Genomic DNA, 25,826 nt, shown 5'->3' with positions numbered 1-25,826 from the left:
AAGAATATAAATAGCAATTTATTACGTTAACATCGACTTGTTCACAATCAATTTAGATACACTATGATACAATTTAAGCTAAGACTTCACAAACGTTCACAACACACATAAAATACTATTCGTATTAAGCTAACATTATAATTTGAAGCACTCTGACCAGAAGCGATCCAACGTGTGGTAGAAATGTCGACTCACTCCCATCAAGGAATGATTCTCGTCCGTATAGCTCTGTTAAAGAGAAAATTCGTAAGTATAGTTCAACTGTGACGATATATTTTTATTTTATTTTAAGTGATTATGTAGGTATAATACTAGTTTACATCTCAATGGTATCGCAATATGATTGTCTAGACTAGTGAGCAACCTTATCAAACAAAAAAGCCAAATATAGATAACGCAAAATTTAAATTTATGAAAAGAGTCATTTTTTTAACGTACTTAAATATTTATATAGCCTTGTGTTTCAAAAATGTCTACTCGTTCTTACAAGGCAAGATAATAAGTAATATTCCGTGCCTGAATGAATCTTAATACTAGACAGATATGTATGGAACAACGTCTGACGCTACCAACAAATAGGTAGGAAATAAAATCTAATAACCAATTATAATATATTTTTGAACTGTTATTTTCATGTTTATATTTAAAAACAACTTCAAAATCGACATCTCCCTCCAAATATCTGAATAGGATTGAGCGGCTTCATAACAAAATGAATCGGTCGCACAGAATAAATGACTGAACAATTTACAGTGTCGACATTCTTATAGGTCACTCGAGAGAGTTCCAATAAAGTTATTTATGACTAAATTTCCTTCAGACTGCGGTCGGATCTATCGAAACGATTGCTATTCAACGTGAAAAATTACGTCAAACGATACGGACATTTTTCTTGGTCATCTGCGGCTTTCTAAATCGTTCGACTAGTTTCACGCAATAAAATGTCGATATTGCAAAGCTCATTTTCAATTCTTGTTAATACGCAAAAAAAACAGTGGTCTATTTATGGGAATAAAGCCTAGAATTTGGCTTTATTTTATATGATAACGGTAAATAATGTATCCACGTATCGAACTTGTTTTGTTTTTTTAAATATTATAATAATGTAATTCGTTATTAGAGCTATAAAACTCGAGTATTTTCAAAGATTCTAATGCAATTGTTTCATTACAGCGTTTTGTTGTAATGAAACAACTACATTGAATGACTGAATTGAATGAATATTTAAAAAACTTTGCTATATTTTAACAAGAGGCGGCCGTTTGAAATTTCATTTTATAATTTTGACTTGTTTTTATTTCAATGTGCATATCATAATAACACCATCCAATTAGAACGTAAGATAAAATACACAACTAAATTAGATGTGACACAATGAGATCTCAACGCATACTGCAAAATGTAGCGCCATTTCTAATTACTACTGATACCAATATTGGACCAATTCAAAGTTTGTCCCGTAACGTATCGACACCAATATCTGGCATATTGAAGGTGCGCCCCGTATTTATCCCCGTATCTATTTCAGAAGCAAAGCCGTCGAAAACGTTTCAGTTTGAAGAGTAGGACTAATATAAACAATAAAATGGTATACTCCGACCTCATGTCTCATGGCGAGTGACGGCATTTACATTGTGGTAACTAAGGACTTCACAAGCCATTTCTAGGCAGTCAAAAGACTTCTAATATGATGCTATGTCCAAAACTGTCAAAAGTCTTACTTACCATTTGCTCGAAGGCAATATCGCTATGCTGCAATCGCTTGGCGAGTTGCATGCTGTGCTGGTAATGCACATTGTCGTCACCGCTCCCGTGAACCAGCAAATATTTGCGTCCTCGCAATCCTTCAGCTAGATTAGTTAGGTCAGATCGTTCGTAGCCCAAAGGGTTCGCTTGAGGCGTATCCATATAACGTTCCGTGTATATTGAATCTAAAAAATATAAGATATCGTAATTATTTCAATCATTTTTTAAAAAATTTCGTCATTTGTGTTCAAACAAATATTAAACGTGAAATGAAACCGTAAACTGTTTTTTAATCATTTACGACTCGTAGAGAACATTGTATGAGTACCCAATTTTTTAAAATAATCGAATTAGCTATTCCTCAAATTCCAACTAAATTTGATTTAATTGATAACTCCAATTAATTTAATTTGATTAAAAATTATCAAATAATAATACTCTAATTAATACTCTAAAACCGAACTCACAAATCCAAAAAGGTTTTACTGTTGGCCAAAAGATAAAACTCACTTCCATATTTAAAAAAAAAACCGGAATAAAGAGCTGATAAGGTGTTCTATGTCAGTGCCGGTCACCTAAGTTTTTCTTCCTCTTTATCGCGATCGTTAAATGAGGATGATACTTTCAGTGTATTTCTTCACTGACCTTCGAAGTGTATATATGTAGAAAACAAGCGGACTGGTAAAGGCGTACAACAAGCACCTAGATTGTAAAAATGTATTCACCGTAATAGAGCCATGAGGTAACGGGGGCGACAGCGGCCCCACATTTCACAATGTTCCGCTGATCCTGAATCAACATCATTGTGGTGGCATAGCCACCGTAACTCCAGCCCCACACTCCTATCCGGTCAGGGTCGATGAAAGAATACAAACTAGTTAAGCTCCTGTAACATTGCATTAATTAACATCAATATCTTTAAAGGGCGTGTGGTGCGATGATAAAAAGGTAATGACGGGACATTTTAAACAATTCCTCCATCTTCATCATGACGTAGATTCCATATATGAGTATAAAGTATAATAAAACTTCCTAGCAATTTTATATGTAAATTTTTTTATGATCGATAAACTATAAAGTGTCGTGATAAGGATATTTGTGTTTTTAAAATCGTAAGAAATGCATATAAACGTAAACTTGTTTATTAGTAGCATCGGAAACTCAAGTATTCAAGGAACCCAAAACATTTAGTTTATAACGTGTATTGATATCAGTAATCGTATGCGAAATCACAAACATAGGAATCACAGTCTCACATTTCACCGTATCACCACAAAATATCTTGACATAAAATAATCCATAAAGTATCTAAGCCTCAGGATCCAAAACCTATTCCAAATGTGAAATACCGTAAAGCTCTTTATTCGCGGGATATACGTTCCGTTAATATGCCGCGAATATAGAAATCGTTAATATGGAAAAGCACGTTTACAAAGGTTATTCGGTTAGATTCCTACATATTGGAATCCTTTTATCAATGTGTATATACCGATGTATCGATTGGATCCACGAATAAAGAAATCTTTAACCACGAACATAGGAATTAAGCAGCATTTTTTTAATCCGCGTTTAGTGGAAACGCGAACGAAGAAAGCGCGAATAAAGAGCTTTTGCTGTATATAGAATAATCCAACTAATTTATTCACGTACTTGATTGTATCCAAAGTATCGGATATTTCGACAGTTCCCAAAGCCCTGTTGACTGCATGCATGGCTTCCACGCCCATCACTCCTGAACCTCGTACGTCGATCGAGGCCACTATTATACTCCTGTTTGTAGCCAGGTACGAGTTGTAATATTCTGAAAATATTAAATCAGTACGATCATTATCAGACATCAAATGCACAGGCCCAGACATCTATCACTCAGTTTTGAAGTGTCAATTGCGATTGAAATGCATGATCGTCTCGACGGCACATATAAGAAGGATGAAAGAAAGATGGCCAATAGAGATTTAAAAATGTTCAACATTAATTTCAAGTTTTATGATGTTACTAAAATTAAGTATACTGAGCTAATGGATCATCTGCGCATTATCAATTTTTTTTTACTGATTCACGGCAGAAATAGGCAGGGTGGTGGTACCTACCCGTGCGAACTCACAAGAGGTCCTACCACCAGTAAGTATGCAAATTATAATTTTGCGGGTTTTATTTTTTATTTTTATTACACCGATGCTGTTCCTTCACCGTGGAAGTTGAATCGTTAACATTTTTTGGTTAACATTTGTTGTAGGCTACGACGACTAAGTCTCTAATTTCCAAGTTATTTCTGTGAGTAGTTTACCTAGATCGTAGTTATCGCGAACTCGGGTTGTCCCGGGACCAGCGTACACTCTAACCACCATTGCATACTGTTCTCCTTGCTTTATCCCAGCTGGAAGAATGAGTTTCACGTTTGCATTCACTTCGTTTCCTATTGACATTGCGATGAAATGGGTAAGAGGTAGTTGGTACATTTGTAGGGTATCAATGAGTTTTTTGTTGTCTTTTATCAATTTGAATGTCTCTTTCTGGAACATAAACAACATTAGTTAGTCAAACATGAATATCGATTAACTGTTCATTTACAATTTCAAAAGTATCACACAAAATATCCTTATGGGTCATGTCCAACCAATCAAATACAAAGGCAAGAGTGGTATTTTCATCTTAAATCACGAACTCATAATATTAATCTAACCTTTATTCATAACTAAATAAAAAGTTGATAGCTAATAATATCAAAAATCTACCTTGGCATCATACAGGTATATTTTAGGAGGGATGTTGCAGGCGCTACACGTTACTATGGCGTAGTTGGCTCCCGGTGAAAACATGGCCGACACGTGCCTACAAGTCGGTTCTTTGCACGAGATACATCTAACCACACCGCCGGAAGTTGCCCATATTTGCCTTAGCCATGGTAAATTTCCAGGAGCTACTATGTAATACACTGTATTGGTATCTTGATTCCAGCCAACAATTTCCAAAACCGTAGAGTTACCGGGACTCAGATCTTCAGTTGTTAAAGTATTGAAATCGACCCTTGCGGCGTGCGGGAAACGACGTTCAGCATGATACAAAGGCTGTATCTCCACCATTTTAGTTCCAGTTTTGTCGAAAATTGGGTCGTTAATGTCGATCCAACCGTTTGGTTCCGTGTGTTCTTTCACTATGCTACATTTGTCTTTTTGCAAGTCACAATTGATCAGGATACTAATACTTTGTCGTCTGTTCAGCCAGAGAACAATTAGATTTTGGTCTGAAGCCCAGTTTACACGACCGAGGATGTTGTCGAGTCCAATCACATCGACCGGTGCAGGTATACTCCAAGGCTCACTATTGGGCTCGTCCAGTTTGTAGACGCGTAAACCCACTCTCGGATTTGTCCGACCTACCTGACAATAAAAATAATAATGAACCTCATAATACAGAAGTAAAAAAGAATACAAATTAGAGAATTTATTTCAAACAAACGCAAAGTGATTATTGCTTTATTGAATTTACCAACCTTAGGATATTTAAACTGCACCATTTGTGGGTACTGGTTGTTTATGTTGCCAGGATCTCCGTAATAAGGGAATACGGCCGATTCAACGTTAGTATCATTGAAGGAAGCAACAGCGAGGTAAGTACCTCCCGGAGAAAACCATAATGCTTCTGCTGCATTAAATATCTCCTCTGAAAATCAAACAATGATTTTCGCATTACTTAATCACCTTTGTTTATTTTATTTCTATTTGAAAATTAAATTTATTCAATAAGAAACCAAAGATAAAATTTTCTTTAGACATGAGTTTTTCGTATTATTTAATCGTCTTTGTTTATTTTATTTCAATTTGAAAACTAAATTTATTCAATAAGAAACCAAAGATAAAATTTTCTTTAAAGATGAGTTTTTCATATTATTTAATCGTCTTTGTTTATTTTATTTCAATTTGAAAACTAAATTTATTCGATATGAAACCAAAGATAAAATATTCTTTACTTGTTACTTGCAAAAAATTGAAAACTGTTAACTATGTATATTATTTAATCTTTAATATAATAGTTATTTAACCCGCTTCTCCGTCTAATTTAAACAGGTTTTACATCCAGTTTATACTAATTAATTAAATTATCATATCAACCTTCGTAAATCCAGTCAGTAGCACCGAAATATACTTCGCCGGGCACTCCTCCTGTGGTGAGGACACCAACATAATCTGCTTGGGTAATGTCAGGTACGTAGTATACATTGTTATCTTGAACGTAAGCTACAGATTTCCCAATACCCCAAACCACGACTTGTAGCGGATAATCGCTTAGCTTGTAGATTAATCTGTGAAAGTAATAGGGTCGGTTTTAAATTAGCAAGCCACTTCTACTTTGCCCAACATTCATTCATAAAGATCATTCTTTTGTTTAACTGTGCACTTATTTCTATCTTATAAACACATAATAATATATCTATGAGGACATTTTTTATTGCATACATGTGTGGACTAGCTCACGACCCACCATAAGTTCTAAGGTCTCAGTGTTTTCCACTGTAAGCTATTACAATATAACACCCTTCAAACCGAAACGCGGTTCACTGTACACGCGCTGCTTCACGGCAGAAATAGGCAGGATGGTACAGCAAGATAATGCTTGCCTGCCTATTTCTGCTGTGAAGCAGTAATGCGTTTCGGTTTGAAGGGTGGGGCAACTGTTGTAACTATACTTGAGACCTTAGAACTTATATCTCAAGGTGGGTGGCGCATTTATGTTGTAGATGTCTATGGGCTCCAGTAACCACTTAACACGAGGTAGACTGTGAGCTCGTCCAACCATATAAGCAAGAAAAAAAGAATAGAAAAATGCGTATGAGCTCTCAGGACGCCCTACCAGTAATTACGCAAATTATTATTTTTGCCGGTTTGATATTATTACACAATGTTATTGATTATTACACGACCGTGAAGGTAAATCGTGAGCATTTGTTAAGTATGTATTATATTAGAAAAATTAATAACTGTGCGGGGTACGAGCACCAGAACAGTAGCATCAATTGATACGAATGTACCGGGCATATTATCTTTTAGGCGACGACGACTATATACGTGTGCACCAAGCCGTTTCGCCAAATGCATACATTCCGCATGAAATGCAATAGATATTGCAGGTTTGAAGGGTTTGATGCCAATTCCATTAGGACACAATCACTCAAGGTCCGTGGCGTTCGCGCTAAGGACCAAATAAGGAATACCGGCTTGATGTGAAGCATGTCGTTACCTCATCTACTCGCCTTGCCTACCTCGATTATTAAAAAAAAAATGAAAAAAAAAACTCGCCTCTTACGTACAAAACGACAATCGCCAAAGTAAGAGTCAACCCCTTCATCGCTACACCAAAGAGTATTTTTTTAAACAAAACCAGTAAAGTTACTTACCTCTTTTCAATATCTAGCACGGAATACTCCGCAAGGAATGAATATCTGTATATCTGTAAGAGAAAACGACTATTACAACTTTTGTACCGTCTATCGAAACAAAGACTTTTCTGAAAAACTAAAACTATTGTTTTTCAAACTGCTTGTTCTATATTCTTAATAATTTTATTCACAAAAATGCGTCTCGGCAAACCAGACTTGTATATATCTTTCAATTTGTTATCAATTGTGCGACACGGCATCAGAATAACCAGACCATTAAGAATGGAAATAAATTCAAAAGACCTAAACAGATTAGATAGGGTTGAGGATTAACTATGAGTTTAATTTAATAGCACTACTATTCTGTACATATTGGCCGCGAAATAATCATTCGTTGTAGTTCGGATACAGATTTTTACCTCCATTATTTTTCTACTTAAACGTATCTTAGGTCGAGAGGCCCCCGCGTGCCCTAAAACAAAACTGAAGCCAACGCAGGGTCATGGACACGGATCGAGCAGAGTCCACAGCGCAATATAAATTGGCTAAATTGAATTGCCCCAACTACCTGACATCGATACACCCACCAATTCCTTTATGATATTATTCAATTTAGATTTACAATTCGAACGAAGTACTATGAGGTTTCTAAATTAAATAAAAAAAATATTCATCGCAATTTCAAAAAAATCTGTCAAAATTAAAAAAGAATATTTAAGACCGCTCATGATACACATATTTTCTTATAAGTAGATATTTTCTTAGACCATAGCTGGAACACAATATTATGTCGTGCCAGAAATGGGCACAATGGTACTACGAAGAAAACTTGCATAACAAACTTGTAATTTTGAAACTTATAAACTTAGTTTATTTTTTCAATAATCCAAAATGTAACTACGTTCGATTTCATTTACGAATATTCCAGCTTTAACCCCAGTCAAATCCCTAGATATCTACTAGGTGCTATTTTATGAAAATAAACACCAATCAAAGCAATCGTTACAGTGAAACAGACGTGTATTGAAATATGAAATATTTCTTTCAATAGAAACACAAATTATTGAAACGATAAAGTTTAAGCGATAACACGAATATGTTAAATTCGTCATGCACTCTGAGAATACACCATACAACTGTTACATGTGTATATGTTCGGTAAAAGAAGATATTGCGGCAAATGTATACATTTTCCGGTAAATGTGCACATTTGCCTCATCGTTTGGGTAATGTGCAGTCAACTAACATTTACAATTTCAAAGTAGGGAAATGTACATTGAATTCACAATGACCATATCGTTTTATTTACCGGTAAAAGTTTACATTTCCTAAGAGTGTACATTTACCGTAACATATACATTCAAATCAAATCAAATCAAAAAAGTTTTATTCAACATAAATGAAAGTACATACTTGTTGAACGTCAAAAGAACTACCGCCAATTCACAAGAATTAGCCTCCGTCCTGAGAAGAATTGGCAAGAAACTCAGTGGGCATGTCTTTTTTTTTTAATATTCGATTTTTTAAATAATCATTTTTACAATAAGTAATTATAACATAACAATTTTACAATATTGAAATACCCGGAGCGAGCAACTCATTCCCACTTTGTGCAATCTTCTAGATAATCATTGACTTTATAGTAAGCATTGTAGTAAGCATTGTTCAGCATTTTACACTGACGTATCCTACAATACAATTTCTATGATATAACATGTAAATTTCGGGCATATATTAGTGAAGGTAAACTAGACTTGTGCATTATAATTCTTGCATAATGCACCTTGAGCTAATGATTTTCCACAATACTTATAAACTTATGATGCAAATATCGTCATTAATAGACTGGATCCAGTGAAACGATCCTCCTCGCTTTGCATACTTGGCTGAACATGAACATTAAATCAATTTGAAATCAAAAAAGCATACCAATAAGAATATAAATCTTATAATACTTTTAAAATTCGTCTAATATAAATCTATCTATATAAATTTATCTATCTATTTAGATTTAGCAACAACATACGCAATATCACATTTTTCAATTTCAATAATCACACATTACAACGTTTTTAAAGAATGGATCAGAATTTCAGCGGTTATACAATCAATAGAGACTTCGATCTTATATGTAATTAGACAAAGTATGTGTACGTAAAAATGATTAATGCGATGTCTTTTACTTATGAGTGCAACATTCGTAGAAATAAAATAAAAAAATTATACGTTTAAATTACCTACATATAAAAAAATTTATTACAATTTTTTTTCGTTTTCTTATTGTCCTCCCGGTGGTATGATTTAAAAAAAAAAACAATTTATATTTTTAGATAACCGTCTCGGGTGAGAGTATCGAGGAGATTCGACTCACTCGTGTGAGAATGAAATAGGTGTGCTATGAAAATAACTAAAGTAGCGGGAAAGGGTGCTTAATAGGAAGAAAGAATGCAACAAGAACGGATAGCAATTTTCTAATTATCTGTGGTCTACAGAAAAGCGAAAATCAAATCTTACACACTGTTTAATCATTCTGATCGAGGGAAACAATATATTAAATAATTTAATGTATTATAAATTCATTATAACTAGTTTACATATTTAAAAAAATATATATATTGAATTCTAATCAAAATGTACTTATCGAATCCAATAAATCAGGCCTTAATCTACATAAGTAAAAGTTACTAAAATTCCAAATGAAAATATTTCAATCCTACATAAAAAAAATATAAAATACTCTGCTTCCAATATTTTTATGTATTCGAAAGTTCATGGTTAGCGATATCTGAGTAGAAATGTCAAAATTACGTTTTTTTTTTTGCACTGAAAAATTGTGTATCATCGTTAAATATGTACATATATCGAAAACTTCAAACTGGTGGTTTAAGATAACAAACAAATCACAAATCATTACAAATTAAAAACGGATACAGAATATAGGTTCTATTCAGGAAAAAACATAGATTATAACGTATACTATTTTTAAATTAAATTTATTGCATATATTAATCCTTTTAATGAAAGTATTTAAAAAAACGAAGTCTCGTATAAACAAAGAAAAGTTTGCAAATTATTAAGATTTAATTTTAATGAAAAAACCAAGTTATGGCAATGGTTTTTAAAAAACTCATTTAAACTTAATTAAGCTCCAAAGGTGTTCGCAAAATTCGATAAAGCTTCAGGTCGTTGAACCAGACGCAGACGAACCCTTTCGAAGCTAACTCTATACCGACAGCCCGAGAAAGGAACTGAAGGATAAAATAACTTCAATACTCGTGACCTTCGCGTGAAGTTATTTATGAAGTGTCTTATTTTATTTTGGAATATTAGAAATAATGAAATCTGACACTGCACATTATTCTTCTACAAACTTTTTTTTCTAAATTTATTACAACAAGCAATTTACTTGCAATCGAAACTAAGTGAACCTTGATTTTGTGGACGGTTGCTACTCACTACCTACGAACGTGCTCTCAATAACATGTGACATTTAATAGGATTGAACACTCAATTTATTCTTGTTAGACATGTAGGCTTTACGCACGCACTTCCTTATTCAATCAGTAGGAACCTTCAAATTAAACATTGTGTGATTTTTTTATTCATTGTCTTGTAGTAGAACGTTTGACTGAATCAATAATATTAAAAGGCGGATAAGTGCGCGCGTCAAAAGATCCCGTTGAATAGTAATGGTATTATTATTATTCTATCGACGTAATAAAAATTTGTTTTAGTGGCATAGAAAAATCTAGGCTACCAAAAAAACTACTTATCATGATTGAATATGCAATTTCGAAAAGGGAACATCTCTAAAAATGTAAAATGTTCAGGAAATGAAAAAAACTGATTATTTTCTAAGGCAGTGTAAAATTTAAAATATTAACTTTTGAGATATAGTATTTTAGTATTAATTAGCAATTGAAAATTACTGGAATTATTATAAAATGGGTGTAGGTAAGCCTCAAAACTACATGTATATGAAAAAACGTATTTGACAAAATATGGGACATGTGCCCTTTTCGAAATTGCATATTCAATTATTTTTCAAAGTTCGCTGGAAGACTCCTCAAAGCTCCATAAAGTACTTTCTGTCATTCAATAGTTCGTGAAAGTATGAATGTGTTCCCATTTCGCACATTTAAATTCAAACGATCAAAAAGGTGATAATATTATAATAATATTAAAAAACGAACTTTCTAGATTTATCGCTACAAATGAGAGGGCACTACTAATGTAATTTTATTATGAATGGAGAGATTTCTGCTGCCTCGAAGGCATTTCTAGTTTCACTAGGACCGGTGGACAAAATCAAAGGCTTAACTGCATTTGCTAACAACTGACCGATAGCATTCAAAGGAAGGCTGACAGCTTCGCGAATGCATCCACTACCAAATCATAATTAACAAACTAATAGCGTCTAAGATATTCATCAGAATGCGCTTGGGGCTTCAATGGTGATCTTACTTAAACCAGGATAAAGACATAGTTAGTGGTAATGACGAAAAGGGATTTGACATATCTGGAATTCCAATACTGCCTTCATAATATATACATGTCTCGATACTTCAGGAACTCGGCATCAAGCAGCGTCTATTTGGTATAGTACAGTCTCGAATGGTGAATTTCTTCGGACACGTTTCGCGACGAGATGGCCGGTCCATAGAACGCCTCGTTGTACAGGGAAGCGTTGATGGTACAAGACCGCGCGGGAGGCCACCAATGCGGTTGACCAACCAAATTAAAACTGCAGTGGGAGGTCCTCTAAATGAGTGCAGTAGAATGGCATCGAGCAGGGAGAGATGGCACGACATCGTGAGACGCATCAAGTCTGCCCCTTCCAACACTACATGACGATCACGACCACTCTGTCAAGAGTGACACGACTGAGAAGAATATATACAGACTCGTATAATAATATGTTTGTCGCTCACAAATATCATTTTAATTAACGAAAAGTATTGTAAATACAAAATAAGGTTTAATTGTGGTACTAAAAATAATATTAAAAAATAACCGGTATTCGCCGGTTATAACAGGTCGATAACAAAGACAGTTAATACTGATGAGTGAAATTAAAACCCGAATGAATCGCATGCAAAAAATATCCTCGACCCGTTTTTTTGCACCGTACGTAATGTAACGCAAATAAAACGCCAGTAACCTGTGAGCTCACGAACTCAACCTGAGAGAATTTGCTAACATTAGCCCTAACAAGGGCAGTGCTTCGCAGAATCTACCACCGGATCGGAAGCCCGACCCACTGAGAAGATCCGGCGAGAAACTCAGTGGGCTATGTCTGTGGGTTAATTTACTCGCCGAGCCCTTCGTCGCATTTCACCGTCACAAAGTATGAACATATTGAAATAACGAAAATGCGAATAGTGGTACAGCTTAGCTTTCTGTGAGCAAAAACACGCGTGTAGATTCCACGCGATTAGCTGATTTTCAATATAATGCAAAAATTACTAGTAAAAATCGTAATTTTCCAAACATATGATGTTTTTAGTGTTATTGAGTAAAGAATCGCATTTTAATGTCTCCATTTCAAAACCACGAACTCAATTAGAAAAGCCTGAAATGTAATAAAATATTCACTCACCTTTCTTCTATTTTTCGTTAGCAGCACGTATTTTCCGTCTTCAGAAAACGTAGACAGCGTATAATTGCTCAAATTATACTGTGAACACGCATATTTAAAAGGTAAACAAACGTCATACTGTGCTTAAAATATTTTATTAGCGAAAATTAACTCCCAACTAGACGACCTACAGTTTCTTATACTTTAAAACGTATTTATCACACTTTATACCTATTGGTAAAGAATTAAAACAACCGCTAAACCAGGTAGGTATTCTAAATTACGGAATAGAAAGGGTGAACATGATCTTAACATGAAATCGAAAGTGTATAAAATATATTTCATTCATAAATATGCACAATCAAATCATAGATAATTTAATATTGAAATGTATTCATAGTTTTACCAACCGAATTAGCTTATATACAAAATGTATTATTTTTTAAAATGATAAATGAGGAGATGAACTCGCAGCCTACTTATTGTTAAGAGAATATCCGTAATCCCGACAACGCTATCGGGAAGCATAAGAATTTTCTATTGCCCAGAGTTCAAGTTGCGGGGAACATGTTACATACATAATTACTTATATATTTTGCTTACTCCAATCGAACCACAGTCGATACGTTAACGACAACTGGTACGAAGTCCCGCTGGGTGATTGAATTCTCAATTCCTTGACTCTATTTGAGTTCAGTCAGTGCGGGGATCCGGCGGTCACGAGTGATGGGGCTTTACATTAGTTTATTTTATTTATTTATTTATAACTTCTTATACTAGAAAGTATAAAGGCGGACTTAATGCCATAGGCATTCTCTAACAGTCTACCTTAGGGGAGTGCAGAGATGAAGCTTGGTAGGTGTAGTGTAGTATGGTACGACTGTGGCCACTGTTCTTGGCTTGGTGGTATTCGGCTATTCGCTACCACCCCAAAAACATGTATTATCTATCTTCAGTATCTTGCTTATAGCCACGAACGTTTCATTATTCGCAATCATAAATTCAATTGGTCCCCAAGATTTAGAAGCATATGTTTCTGCATTTCGCTTGTGTCAAGGGATTTGTAGTCGTAAAATCAAAACGTGACCCACTATCAACATTGTCTATTGTAGCAATAAAACGTGAACCAACGTAAACAAAATTATTTGAAACTATTATTTATTTAAAGTCTTTAGAGTTCACTCTTAAACAAGGGGAATTAAATTTATCTAAATTTAAATTATATGTTGCCATTAATGTTTGCCTATTTTGAAGGATGGATAATCCGTCTGCAATAGTATTTAAAAATCGAACTCATGTCTATAAGCGACACACATTTAACGTTGGGCGAGCCGTAAATTTTTCTTCCTAATACAATGCTTAATAAGTATGAACACGGACGTGGTCTTTACAGTTACAAGTAAGCTTTTTAATAAAACTCCCATGTACCTATCAAAGCTTTTCTCGACTACAATGTTGCTAGCAACTTAGCTATTGTAACTTAAAAGCTATGCTTCGTTTATAATTTCGGTACTGTCGTATAGGTGATGTCACTATGCTTATTACCACTTTGCTTATTTCTGTCGAAGCAATCATTCGTTTCGGTCTGATGGATAGGACAGATATACAATTGAGACGTCGAAATCATATCTTTTGGCAGATGGCGATATTCATGGTATATAACCTATGGGGTTTGCTAATTATTTTTCTTACCAAACTTATATACCATTTCATTTTTACTAACATAATATTTAGTGTTTAAATATATTTATTATTGCTTTAAAATTTTAACAAATTATCAATATTATTAAAATATTTGTATTGCATCTGTTTTTATTTAATTAAAGAAGCATACTACATAGTATGCAAATATGTTACAATAGTATACTATAATATGTAGCGAATCACTAAAAAATACCGGTAAAATAATAGTTACCAATTCGATTTCATTGAGAATCGTGACGACTTTATCCGTGGAGGCGTCGTATTTCTTTATCCCACCAGGATCTTTGTATATATACGTTGTATCTGAAAACGCAACAATACAAACAGTAACAATGGTGTTGCATAAGTTTGTAGCAGCTAAGCGTATGCCTTGAAAATAAAGAATTCAAAGGCTCGTGTATCTGGTTCAAAGTTCGAAAAAAATTTAATTTTAAATTGAAGTAATTTTCATAATTAATAACCATTTAACGCATTGTAACGGACATAAAATTTAAATTACGTCGTTACAAGATATACATTGAATTATTCGTGAAAATGTTACATAAGCAATATCGTAATAATAAATAGGATATTTTTACTACAAGAGCTACAAGGACTACAAGAATAAAGGACTTTTTTGCAGCAAAACGCTGACCGTCGTTTATTGGGTTCCGTAGAAAAAACACAGTGTGAATATTAATTTATTATTAATATATTATTTAATAATATTATATATATTATTTTATAATTAATATATTTATTTAATAATATAAAACGGTGAACAGAAAGTGAAAAATGAATCAATAAGGCAAATAAAAAGAACAAACAAATCATAAAAGTAAGCTATGTGAGAATTCGTGCCGTTTTGCATCGGATTGCGTGTACGTTGTACACGTATACACGTGTATACTCTGATGCGTGGGCGAATAATGCGTGCCAGTAATGCATTTTATGCGATACGATAAAGTGTATGAACATCCGGAGAGACCGACTCGGAATTTGAACATTAGAAAACTGTTGCATCTGATATTTAATCCGCAATAAAAACAGACATTAACCTCAATTCTAACTAAGTAACGTAGCCCCCTGTTAAATTAATGCTGATAAGTTCCAGAAAACCAGCAGTTATTGTATTTTAAAAGATTGTCTAGTTCTGAAAAATTATAAAATAATAATTAGCCTAACTCCAGAGTCGTGGTCCTTAGTAGTCTAATGCAAATGCGTATCCATCATTACACCGGTATGATAACAATCATCACTACTCTATTACAATACTACTACGTACTGAAGAATGTGGACATCAAGTTAGCAAAACGCTGTCATGTTTTGAAGCAGTAGAAAGCGTTCACATTTCAGTGTTACACCACAATATCCAAGTATCCTAATTGATACAAAATTCATGTACTAATAATTAAAATCATAAATTCCACTAACCTGATATCCATTGCACGGACATTCTTTCAGGATAAAACTCGGCCATCAGAGGTACTATTTCTTCTAATGAAAATATTTTTTGCCCCTGAATATATGCCGACGATTGCGTGTGGCATATCAAACCCATGAGCAGAAAGACAGCTTGCTCCATTGCCTGAAAAGAAATACTGAATTAAAACAGTAAGAAACTTTTTTTTTTATTGCTTAGTTGGGTGGACGAGCTCACAGCCCACCTGATGTTAAGTGGTTACTGGAGCCCATGGACATCTACAACGTAAATGCGCCACCCACCTTGAGATATAAGTTCTAAGATCTCAGTATAGTTACAACGGCTACCCCACCCTTCAAACCGAAACGCATTACTGCTTCACGGCAGAAATAGGCAGGGCGGTGGTACCTACCCGCGCAGACTCACAAGAGGTCCTACCACCAGTAATTACGCAAATTATAATTTTGCGGGTTTCACTTTTATTACACGATGTTATTCCTTCACCGTGGAAGTCAATCGTTAACAACTGTCAGCAGCTTTTTTAGTAACAAATTACAAAATCCTATAGTCTATCAATTTTTAACTTGAAATAATCACGTTGACAAAAACGAATCACTCTTAGGTAATAGAGGCAAGCTTCTCAACGATTATCAGTATATAGTCTCGTCGTTAAAGAATGGGTGAAGGGCACATGACCTTGTGTGATATCTCTCATGCGATGAACCGATCAAATTAAGACTACTGTAGAAGTTCCCTTAATGAGCTCGACAGAATGTCCTCGATCTGGAAGAGATAGCGGGACATCGTAAGCCGGATTAAATTTGCCCTCTCCAATACTATGTAACGATCATGACCACTCTGTCTAGAGTGAAACGATTAAAGAGAAGAAGAATTAACCTACAACTTGTAACCCATGTACACCACAAATACTACTACTACTATCCGTCCCTTTTCCCGTTATCTGGGGTCGGGTCTCCTCACTCTACGGCGCCAGGCTGTCCTGGGTTGTCGGTTTTGGCAATTGGGCTTTCTTAAGGTCTCTTTCGATGTTTGACCACCAGGTCCATAGCGGGCAGCCTCTACCTTTATTTTGTTCTGGCGAGCGCAATGCGACCTTCACCACATGATCTTCGTCCCGTCTCATGATATGGCCATACCATCTAAGGCGATTTTCCGTCATTTTGTCTGTGATCGATGTGACTTTAAAGCTCCCCCCAATGTATTCATTCCGAACTCTGTCCATTTACATTACAAATACATATGTATATTTGTGTAGTTTCTTCTTGGTTTAAGTGAGGCGACTTTCTAATGCCCTTCTGTTATAAGGTGGAATAGGTGACATGAAGTCGAATTCTTTATCAACAAATGTCTTTGCCTCTCTGTATGAAATTATATATTATTTCGATGTGGTAGAATAGAACAGTGATACCTATATATGCATACTCCCAATAAATCCTAGTAGACAATAAAAAGGATTTTTTTTCATTGCGCTGCGGTTTATCTGTCACTCAACTGTTTATTCGTTGTTAGAGGAAGGTTTCCTTGTAATCAAATACAAAATACAAAAAATACTATAAATTGGAAAATACTGTAATACTATAATATAATGCAGCGATGCTCCAAATTAAATTTCCAAGTTGTTTACTTTTTTAATTACACCAAAAATATATCTGAGGTTAGATTTTTTTATATCTGTATAAACCATATCGGATTTTTTAATTAATATCTGCATTATAGTTGTTATAAATATACACAATTTAGTTTTTAATAAACAAATAACGAAATAATTTCATATCAACTACATAGTTCAAATCTCGTGCCATTCACCTGACAATTAATGCACAAAAAACTGCATCAATGCGGAATCAAGCAGCTACATATTATGTTTATGTCCTATGTTATTATCTCATAACTATAACTCAGTAAGTAGTTCAGTACCAATCATTCTACAACGAACTAACATGTCGGTGTTATTGAAAATTATTTATGTTTAAAAAGTAAAAGTAAATTGCTCAAGGCTCAATCCTTATGAGACAGAGGAACGCAGACTGTTTTAGCGTTTTGTTAATAAAACAGTACATTCGCTCGCACGAAACTACTCAAGCACGTGTTACGAAACACAAGTACGTTCGTCAGTTAAAATCTAACCATATAACCATATAAGAAAACATATATCAACGATTTTTACTCATGGTAGGACGTCTTGAGAATCCGCACGGGTAGGTACCACCACCCTGCCTATATCTGCCGTGAAGCAGTAATGCGTTTCGGTCTGAAGGGTGGGGCAGCCGTTGTACTGTTAAAGCTGAGACCTTAGAACTCTTGTCTGTCTGTCTGTCTGTCAGGGCAGCCGTTGTAACTATACGTTCTAAGGTCTCACCTTAGAACTTATATCTCAAGGTGGGTGGCGGCATTTACGTTGTAGATGTCTATGGGCTCCGGTAACCACTTAAAACCAAGCCGTGAGCTCGTCCACTCATCTAAGCAATAAAAAAAACCTTTTAAAATTCATTCACCTTTTGTTGTGAATACGATGCATTCTGTTGCCGACCGTTTTAAAATAATCGTTAAAATAATTTTATTAACTTTGCGAACTAGTCGCTTTGAACACATAACACAGAAGCCCCCGCAGCTGTGTCGACAGAGTAACTCAAAAGAATATTTCAATTTAACATATCCGTTTTGATACATTATTATAATAATAATAATAATAATATAGCCTTTTATTCAGATCTCTTAGTACAATGATTTTTTAAACTTATGTAAAATCTAGCATTAAAAACTAAAACTTAATAGATATGAATACATTTAAACTAATATTTGTTGTTTGGTTATCTTTCCTAGATCTGTTTGCCTTTGATACATTAATAGTTTTTTAAATATATTTTGAGAAAACTGAATCAATCAATCAATCAATCAAAAAAACTTTATTATGAAGACCACACTTATTATTAAATTAAATATACGAGTATTCAATCAAAAAATATAATTAAATAAAAATATATTTTATTATTGAAAAAAATAAAAATAAATAATTAATAATTTTTAAGGTAGACTAAAATAATGTTTACTCTTCATCGTAATTCAAACTGACAGTGGACAGTAGACTGAAGTGGACATTGACTGTAGGTCTGGTCTGTAAGTACAAAGTCGCTCAGCGTGTTATGGAAAAGGGTAAGCTCAGAGTTTCTTTGTGGATCGAATCAGAAATGAGAAAATCCGTCAAATAACCAAAGTAACCGACATAGCCCTAAAGATTAGCAAGCTGAAGTGGCAAAGGTCCGGACATACGTGTCGCAGAACTGATGGCCGATGAAGCAGACTCGTTCTGGACTAGAGACCACGTATCGAGGTAAGAGCAGCATTGGGCGTCTCCCTGCCCGGTGGACGGATGACTTGCGGTGATATGCTGGGAAAGATTGGACGCGGAAGGCGAAGTATCGTTCATTGCGGCGGACTATGAGAGAGGCCTACATCCAGCAGTGGAGAGATACAGGCTCATGATGAATTCATACTAATTTTAATCCTTATATTTTTTAATATTTAGCTATCTTAGGTTTTAACGAGTCGTAGATGTGAATAAAAATAAGTACTGAAATCTGTAGTACTGAAGTTTGTTCATCGCCTTAGTAGGCAAGCATGCAACCAGCCCATCCGATGTTTGGATTGATTACCATAGCTCATGGACGTCAGCAATGCCAGGGGCACAGTAAGGTCGCTGCCTACGGCTGAGTACTCTCCAAACTTTCGGTTGAAGAAGGACACATCATAGCGCTTGCTAAATACTTTAAATAAAATAAAAATAAAAAATTCAAATTTAAAAAAATAATTTCAAATATACTTTCATCCTGTAAGCAGAGTCAGCAGCAAGCAGATCCTATAGAAATTGAATAGTACTAAGTTGATCGGTAGGTACCTACATTAGTTCTTTCAGTTAGAAATCATACAACGTAAAGGGGATGGCCCATTTTAGGCCCAAAGCGGACAATAGATTATAGAAAAAATACTTAGTGCATTAATTTTGTCATAAATAAATATGCATTTACTTTCTTGCAAATAAGCGCCACTATAGTTTACAATAAGTAGTTTAAAAAAAGTAACTCTATTGAAAAAACAAGGATTTTTATTTTTGCGGGAAAAATATTGCCAGCTTCAAATCCTTTTACGTATGAAGTAAATATTTTGAGTATATAAATAAAACATATAAATAAATCATTTTAAGTATTATCATTAATCAAACGATTTTAATGGATTTTATGCACATAAAATAACATCGAAGACATACCCATTGGACTTTAACTTGTAACTATACTTGGGACCTTAGAACTTATATCTCAAGGCCTCAAGGTGGGTGGCGCATTTACGTTGTAGATGTATGTGGGCTCGAGTAACCACTTAGCAACACCAGGGTGGCTGTGAGCTCGCCCACCCATCTAAGCAACTTTACTAGTATTGTTATTTAAATATGTACAACTAAAACAAAAACATAAAAAATAATGTGTACTCGTAAAAAAAAGATTAAGATATAAATCAATTATCGCTTATTTAAAAAAATAATCGATATATGAATTTCATGTAATTATTTTTCTTTATACTGACAACACTGAATTTAATCTGACTGACTGATACTTCGCTTGCTGCTTGTGGTGTTGTGCTTGCGTACAAAATGGATGTGTTTTGATTTTTCTTCGATTTATTTTACTTTTATCAATAACGTTTCATACTACGACTAAAAAACATTGTGTGAATTGTGGTTTTACCCTGACCGAGATTTAAAACCGTGTATATGCTCTCCTTTGCTATTTTTAGATGATACTAATTGTGTATGAAGATGAAGAAAATATAGATATTTAAAGAATTAAGTGTGTTTTTATACCCTATTATATAAAAATACATTAGGAACATCTTAAACATTAAGAAAAGGAAAGTTCTTGAAGTATCTCACAATCCGACACTTATTTATATAGAAAATTAACCTCAAAACGAGTTTTTATTTTTATTATATTTTTTATAATAGTGGCGTCAATTTCAATATATTTTTTAGATATCCAATACATTTAAGAATTTGAATCAGTACATTTTTATAATAATATTTGATGTCCACCTTGGGCCTAGCACACTATGGAGAGTTGGCAATCCCCTTTAATTCACTTAAAGAATACTCGTAATGCATGAAGACAATGCTAGTTTAATTAATAATTGAAAACATACTTTTTCAACTACATATATTTTATCACAAATTTGACATTTGACTATCAACAATTGAATTTACTTCAGTAGTTTTTGTTTATATACCTACCATTTAAAAGGTATTTAACTAAAAAGAAAGTGATTGAAAAATTTTAGTGGTGTTTCAGTTGATTCTGTCATGTATGTCATCAATATCTTGGTTAATATTTTCAATAATGTTCAAATAATAAATAATACTAGAGGTCCCGCAGTAGTCGAAATTCGACTATAGTTAATTAGAATTGTAAGTTTGTACACTATTGTGATTGTATTTTATGCTTAAATAATCACAAATTTCGCCAAGACTACACTATAAAAAATATTAACAAAGACAAACAATATTTAATCTCAATTTGACAGACGTCAAGAACAAAAGTTTGACAATAAATATAGGTAGTATGCATGCGTGTGTGCGTCAAATACATGGTATGTAGTGTGTGTAATGTTTTCTTTATTGATTTTATGTATATTTTATGCATTATTTTAAAAAGATATTAGCATTGTGCACTTCTTCTCTATATTCTCTATAAGTGTGGAAAATTTCATACTCCTCGGTCCGCGCAATTTTCGTAAAAAGGAATACAAAGTGTTTGCTTCACGTATTAATATATAGATACATTTTCACATGCTAAGTGAATAATGTTCTGTTTGTAAATAAAAATGCACAAACACACGCCTGTATGCAGTTTAAAATGAATTAATGTCGCTCACGTATCCAACCATATTTATTGTCATCGGTAGGTACTCATAGCAATGTCAAACGCAGTAAAACAAAGAGCACAACACATACACATTTACAATTGTACACATAAAAATTTCATATAAACACATATAACTGATTTGATTACATACGTTCTGTCTATTGTATTACTCGATAATCTTGTATTTATTTTAAGTTGCAGTATCAGAACGACTTATGACATTTAGTGTAGTAACACAAAATATTTTCATTAATATAAAAAGTTTCCGTATTGTTCCGTGTTATCAAAAAGAAGGGTAAAATTGTAATTTTAGCTTGGCACATTTACTTCCGATTCTTATTTGATAGTCTTGAAAATATTTTCCTAAGCTAGTTGTTAAAGTATTGGCACTATTATCAAATAACACGCAATGAAATTCATAGTTTGATATTACTAAAAAAAAATATTTCCCAATAAATTAATGTTGTGGATTCGTACTCTTAGAGATAGGAAAATTATATTGCCTCCCGAAACAGTGACCCTTTACATATAGGAAAAACTGTACTGTTGGTCAGAGGTAAATTCTAGATCAGAGATCTTAAGATATTAGTGGTCTGGATGTAGGTACTAATTGTGTGTTTCTAGAATCAATAAAAAAAGAAAGTCCTAACCTGTGGAATGTTTATTCTATTATTCTAATGCTTATTTTATTATTATGCCTCGTGGTTTCAATTTTGTTTCGAATTTATTCAGAAAAACTAAAACACGTTTCCCGGAATAAAAAACTGCTTTCTATGTAGTGAACAAACTAGCAGTCAATTTGAAGATGAGTTGATAAGTTCCACAAACCAGCTAACATTGTAGTTCCGTCGTTGCCCAGGTCACGCCACTAACCATTTTATAAAGCGTTGTGTATTAATCCAAGGAGTTGTGTGAAATTTCATTCTAATATGTTCAGAATTTTTTTTTGTTATTGGATGAGTAACAAATAGTAACAAAATTATAATTTCAGAACAGTAGTATAGATTATTGACAGTATATATGCTTGGCTTACACAAACATATAAACTTATCGTTGTAATTGTATTCGTATAGTAGCGGTTCATTACTTTGGCGGTAAGCCGTATTGTCGAACACGAGTAGGTACCACCATTCTAGTCCTGGTGCGTATCTGGACGTGGTTCGAAAGGCTCCGAACAGTCTTCATAAAATACAACTGAGTTCTAATGTCTTAAGACCTTATTAGTGTCGTAGCGTTTATAGCCTCTATAGCAACGGTTCCCAAACTTATTATGTCTACTGCCCACTTTAAGAATAAATTATTTTTTAACGCCCCCATTTTTCCACATACTTAAGAACCACTAGAGCGAGAGCTCAGTCGGTGTCTAAGAGTCCTCCTAGATGAAATTACAAATCGCCTCCCCGGCCTCTACAGAACGCCCTCATTTTTTTCTGGGTCTCTTACCGCCCCCCTTGGGTCCTCCAGCGCCCACAAGGGGGCGTTATCGCCCACTTTGGGAAAGGCTGCTCTATAGGGACGTGACCTAGTCTACGGATACGGATATTACGGATTTAAATCCATAAAAATTAAAATAAGCTAATAATACTCCATGGACCATGTCAAATGCAGAAATCTTTGGAATAGACGATCTCACTCACTCCCACACCTCTACAAACGCACGCAATGCCGCGCGTTTGTGCTCGGCCGTCGACTTCACGCGTCAGCTGTTTTTAATTGAATTAGCGCTTGTATTAAAACTATTAGTTTTTTTTTATTTTATTGCTTAGATGGGTGGACGAGCTCACAGCCCACCTGGTGTTAAGTGGTTACTGGAGCCCATGGACATCTACAACGTAAATGCGCCACCCACCTTGAGATACAAGTTCTGAGATCTCAGTATAGTTACAACGGCTGCCCTACCCTTCAAACTGAAACGCATTACTGCTTCACGGCAGAAATAGGCAGGGCGGTGGTACCTACCCGTGCGGACTAACAAGAGGTCCTACCACCAGTAAAAAGTTTTCTTGTCGTCATCTGTTTATGTTATCGTACCACCAGTTAAAAGCATCATTACCTGTCCTTTAGTTCCATTTATAAACATTAAAAATATGGGGGTCACTGTAAAGCAAACGCCTTGTTGATTCTGTTGTGATAAATTGTTACTGGTAAGATTCCTAGTTGGTGTTAATATTCATATCGTGCAACACTGGAACGTAAGAATTGGTAGTGAGCGCTATGACATGTATTTCTTTAAAAGAGGCTTGTGGAGAGTATTAAACGGTAGACAGTGGCTTGGCTCTGCCCTGGCATTGCTGAAGTCAATGGGCGACGGTAACCACTGACCATCAGGTGGGCCGTATGCTCGTCTGCCTATAAGGGTAATAAAAAAATTTAAAAAAGTATTTTCCAAGATTTTCGGGAATCTAGAGCCAGTTACACTTGTTATGATATAATGTCGCATTTATTCATACGATTGAGCTATTATCTCGAGAAACAAAAGGCTTAATAGAGTCATTTACTTCGAATATCGATAATACTCAAACCGAAAAGAAAGTTTATTTCGTGAATTAATTCCACCATGACTCTGTTCTAATCGTTAAGTAATAATCGGCATAAATATGAGAAAAAAAAATTTTGTTCAGATGCGTTTACGAAAAAAAAATCCAATTGTAAAATTCTTATTGTTTTCAACACATACGACACTTGAATACGTAACGGTAAACTGTTAAATCTCAAGCCGAGGTCAAGTAAACTAGAACACAATTGTTTATCTAATTTATCTTTCGTAATGGTCGTCAATATTGTTTTTATCTCAATATACCTCAAAAATTAATTGGAAAATGAATTTTCAAATCTCAAATTTCATAAACATTACCACAACAGTCGTAAATCTTCACTATGAAACAAATTACCCACCTATTTAATTTAAAAATCAATTGAATTAAATAACAAAAACACTGTTAATATTAATACAGTACAACTCAAAATATTGTAAAACTCAATTTTAATGATAAATTCGATTCAAAGCACTAAATATTTACAACAACAACAACAACAAAAAAATTACCACAATCACATCACTCACCATATTCCTAGTTCGTAGTACGAAACACAGGAAGCAAGAAGGCGATCCTCAATGAAAGTAAAGTGGTCCAATCAACATCACACGACCGAGTTCGGCGGACTGTCGTCTCGTAACGTGCACACGGTAAGCAGGGCCGTCGGCGACTGGTATACAAACGTCCAACAGCTCAACACAACTGTCGAAAGACAACCCTCGCGAAAACCGGTTTATATTTACAAAAGGCATACGTATATCCTCTAGAAAGGCAGGAATGCGGATGCTTTGTTCCGAGGACCAAGGAGGCGAGCTCCATTTACAAAACTAGGTCCAAACGTAAATCCTGAACTAAACAGTAACTACAAGTATCCCTGCGAATTCCTATTAAATTATTTGGTAACGCGTATATACTTAACATAGTTAAACTTATAATAGAATTATCGCGTTGATAAGGCAAATCATTATACATATTGTAAATATTTATCATTTATTTAAATAATGAAACATGAGTTGAAAAAAAACATAAAATTCAACAACTTATTTCTAATGTAGAGTGTCATTTGGCTGTGTCACTGTTCAAGCTTACAATTAAACTGAATCTATACTAATAATCAAACAATTTTATAAAAAAAAATATTGTAAAACCGTACATATAATTAGCATTGCAAATATCCGTCGATGAATAATTTTTCAAGTTAATTTAAAAACTAAAAAGAAAAAACAATGCTGACGCACAATAACCAGCATTGATCTTATTCTGATTATTGCGTAATCTGATTCAGCTGGTTAGTGACATAACATCCAGGTTATTTATTGTATTATTCGTTTATTGCATAAACCTAACTATTTTTGAACGAGGTCAAATACGAACCAATAAATAAGCAAAAGGATGCGCGACTTCTTGAATTAAACACTTTGTTGTGTGATCCAAAAAGTGATTTGATGTGCAAATGTCTGGCCTTAATACTATGCAAACTTTTCTTTATTCAAAAGCAGAGTCGCTCTTAAATTTTTATTTTAGTAATATTATACTTAAAGCTATTATATAA

The 25,826-nt window shown here is 34.2% G+C and overlaps 1 protein-coding gene across 1 annotated transcript; it reads right to left on the bottom strand.

Moving 5' to 3' along the window:
• On the bottom strand, window positions 1-24,999 carry LOC101745874 (venom dipeptidyl peptidase 4). The gene is made up of 13 exons (XM_004929177.4): window positions 24,802-24,999; window positions 15,819-15,972; window positions 14,617-14,708; window positions 12,723-12,800; window positions 7,142-7,194; window positions 5,859-6,049; window positions 5,240-5,409; window positions 4,482-5,126; window positions 4,034-4,259; window positions 3,397-3,547; window positions 2,472-2,632; window positions 1,726-1,931; window positions 1-228 (listed from the first exon to the last, which is right to left on the bottom strand). The coding sequence occupies exons 1-13, from the start codon at window positions 24,802-24,804 to the stop codon at window positions 136-138; spliced, it is 2,223 nt and encodes a 740-aa protein (XP_004929234.1). The 5' UTR covers window positions 24,805-24,999; the 3' UTR covers window positions 1-135.
• Window positions 25,000-25,826: the final 827 nt, after the last annotated feature.

Source organism: Bombyx mori, chromosome 4 (genome assembly GCF_030269925.1).
Source record: "Bombyx mori chromosome 4, ASM3026992v2".
Lineage (NCBI taxonomy): Eukaryota > Metazoa > Arthropoda > Insecta > Lepidoptera > Bombycidae > Bombyx > Bombyx mori.
Note: the sequence above shows the minus strand (reverse complement) of the source record. Positions and strands in the feature narration are given on the sequence as shown.

Bases quoted from the DNA above. Each gene is read 5' to 3' on its own strand.
- LOC101745874 (XM_004929177.4), bottom strand. The intron at 14,709-15,818 runs GTTAGTGGAATT...TTGCGTTTTCAG, and splicing joins GTCCGTGCAATGGATATCAG to ATACAACGTATATATACAAA. The intron at 6,050-7,141 runs GTAAGTAACTTT...TTACTTTCACAG, and splicing joins GTGCTAGATATTGAAAAGAG to ATTAATCTACAAGCTAAGCG.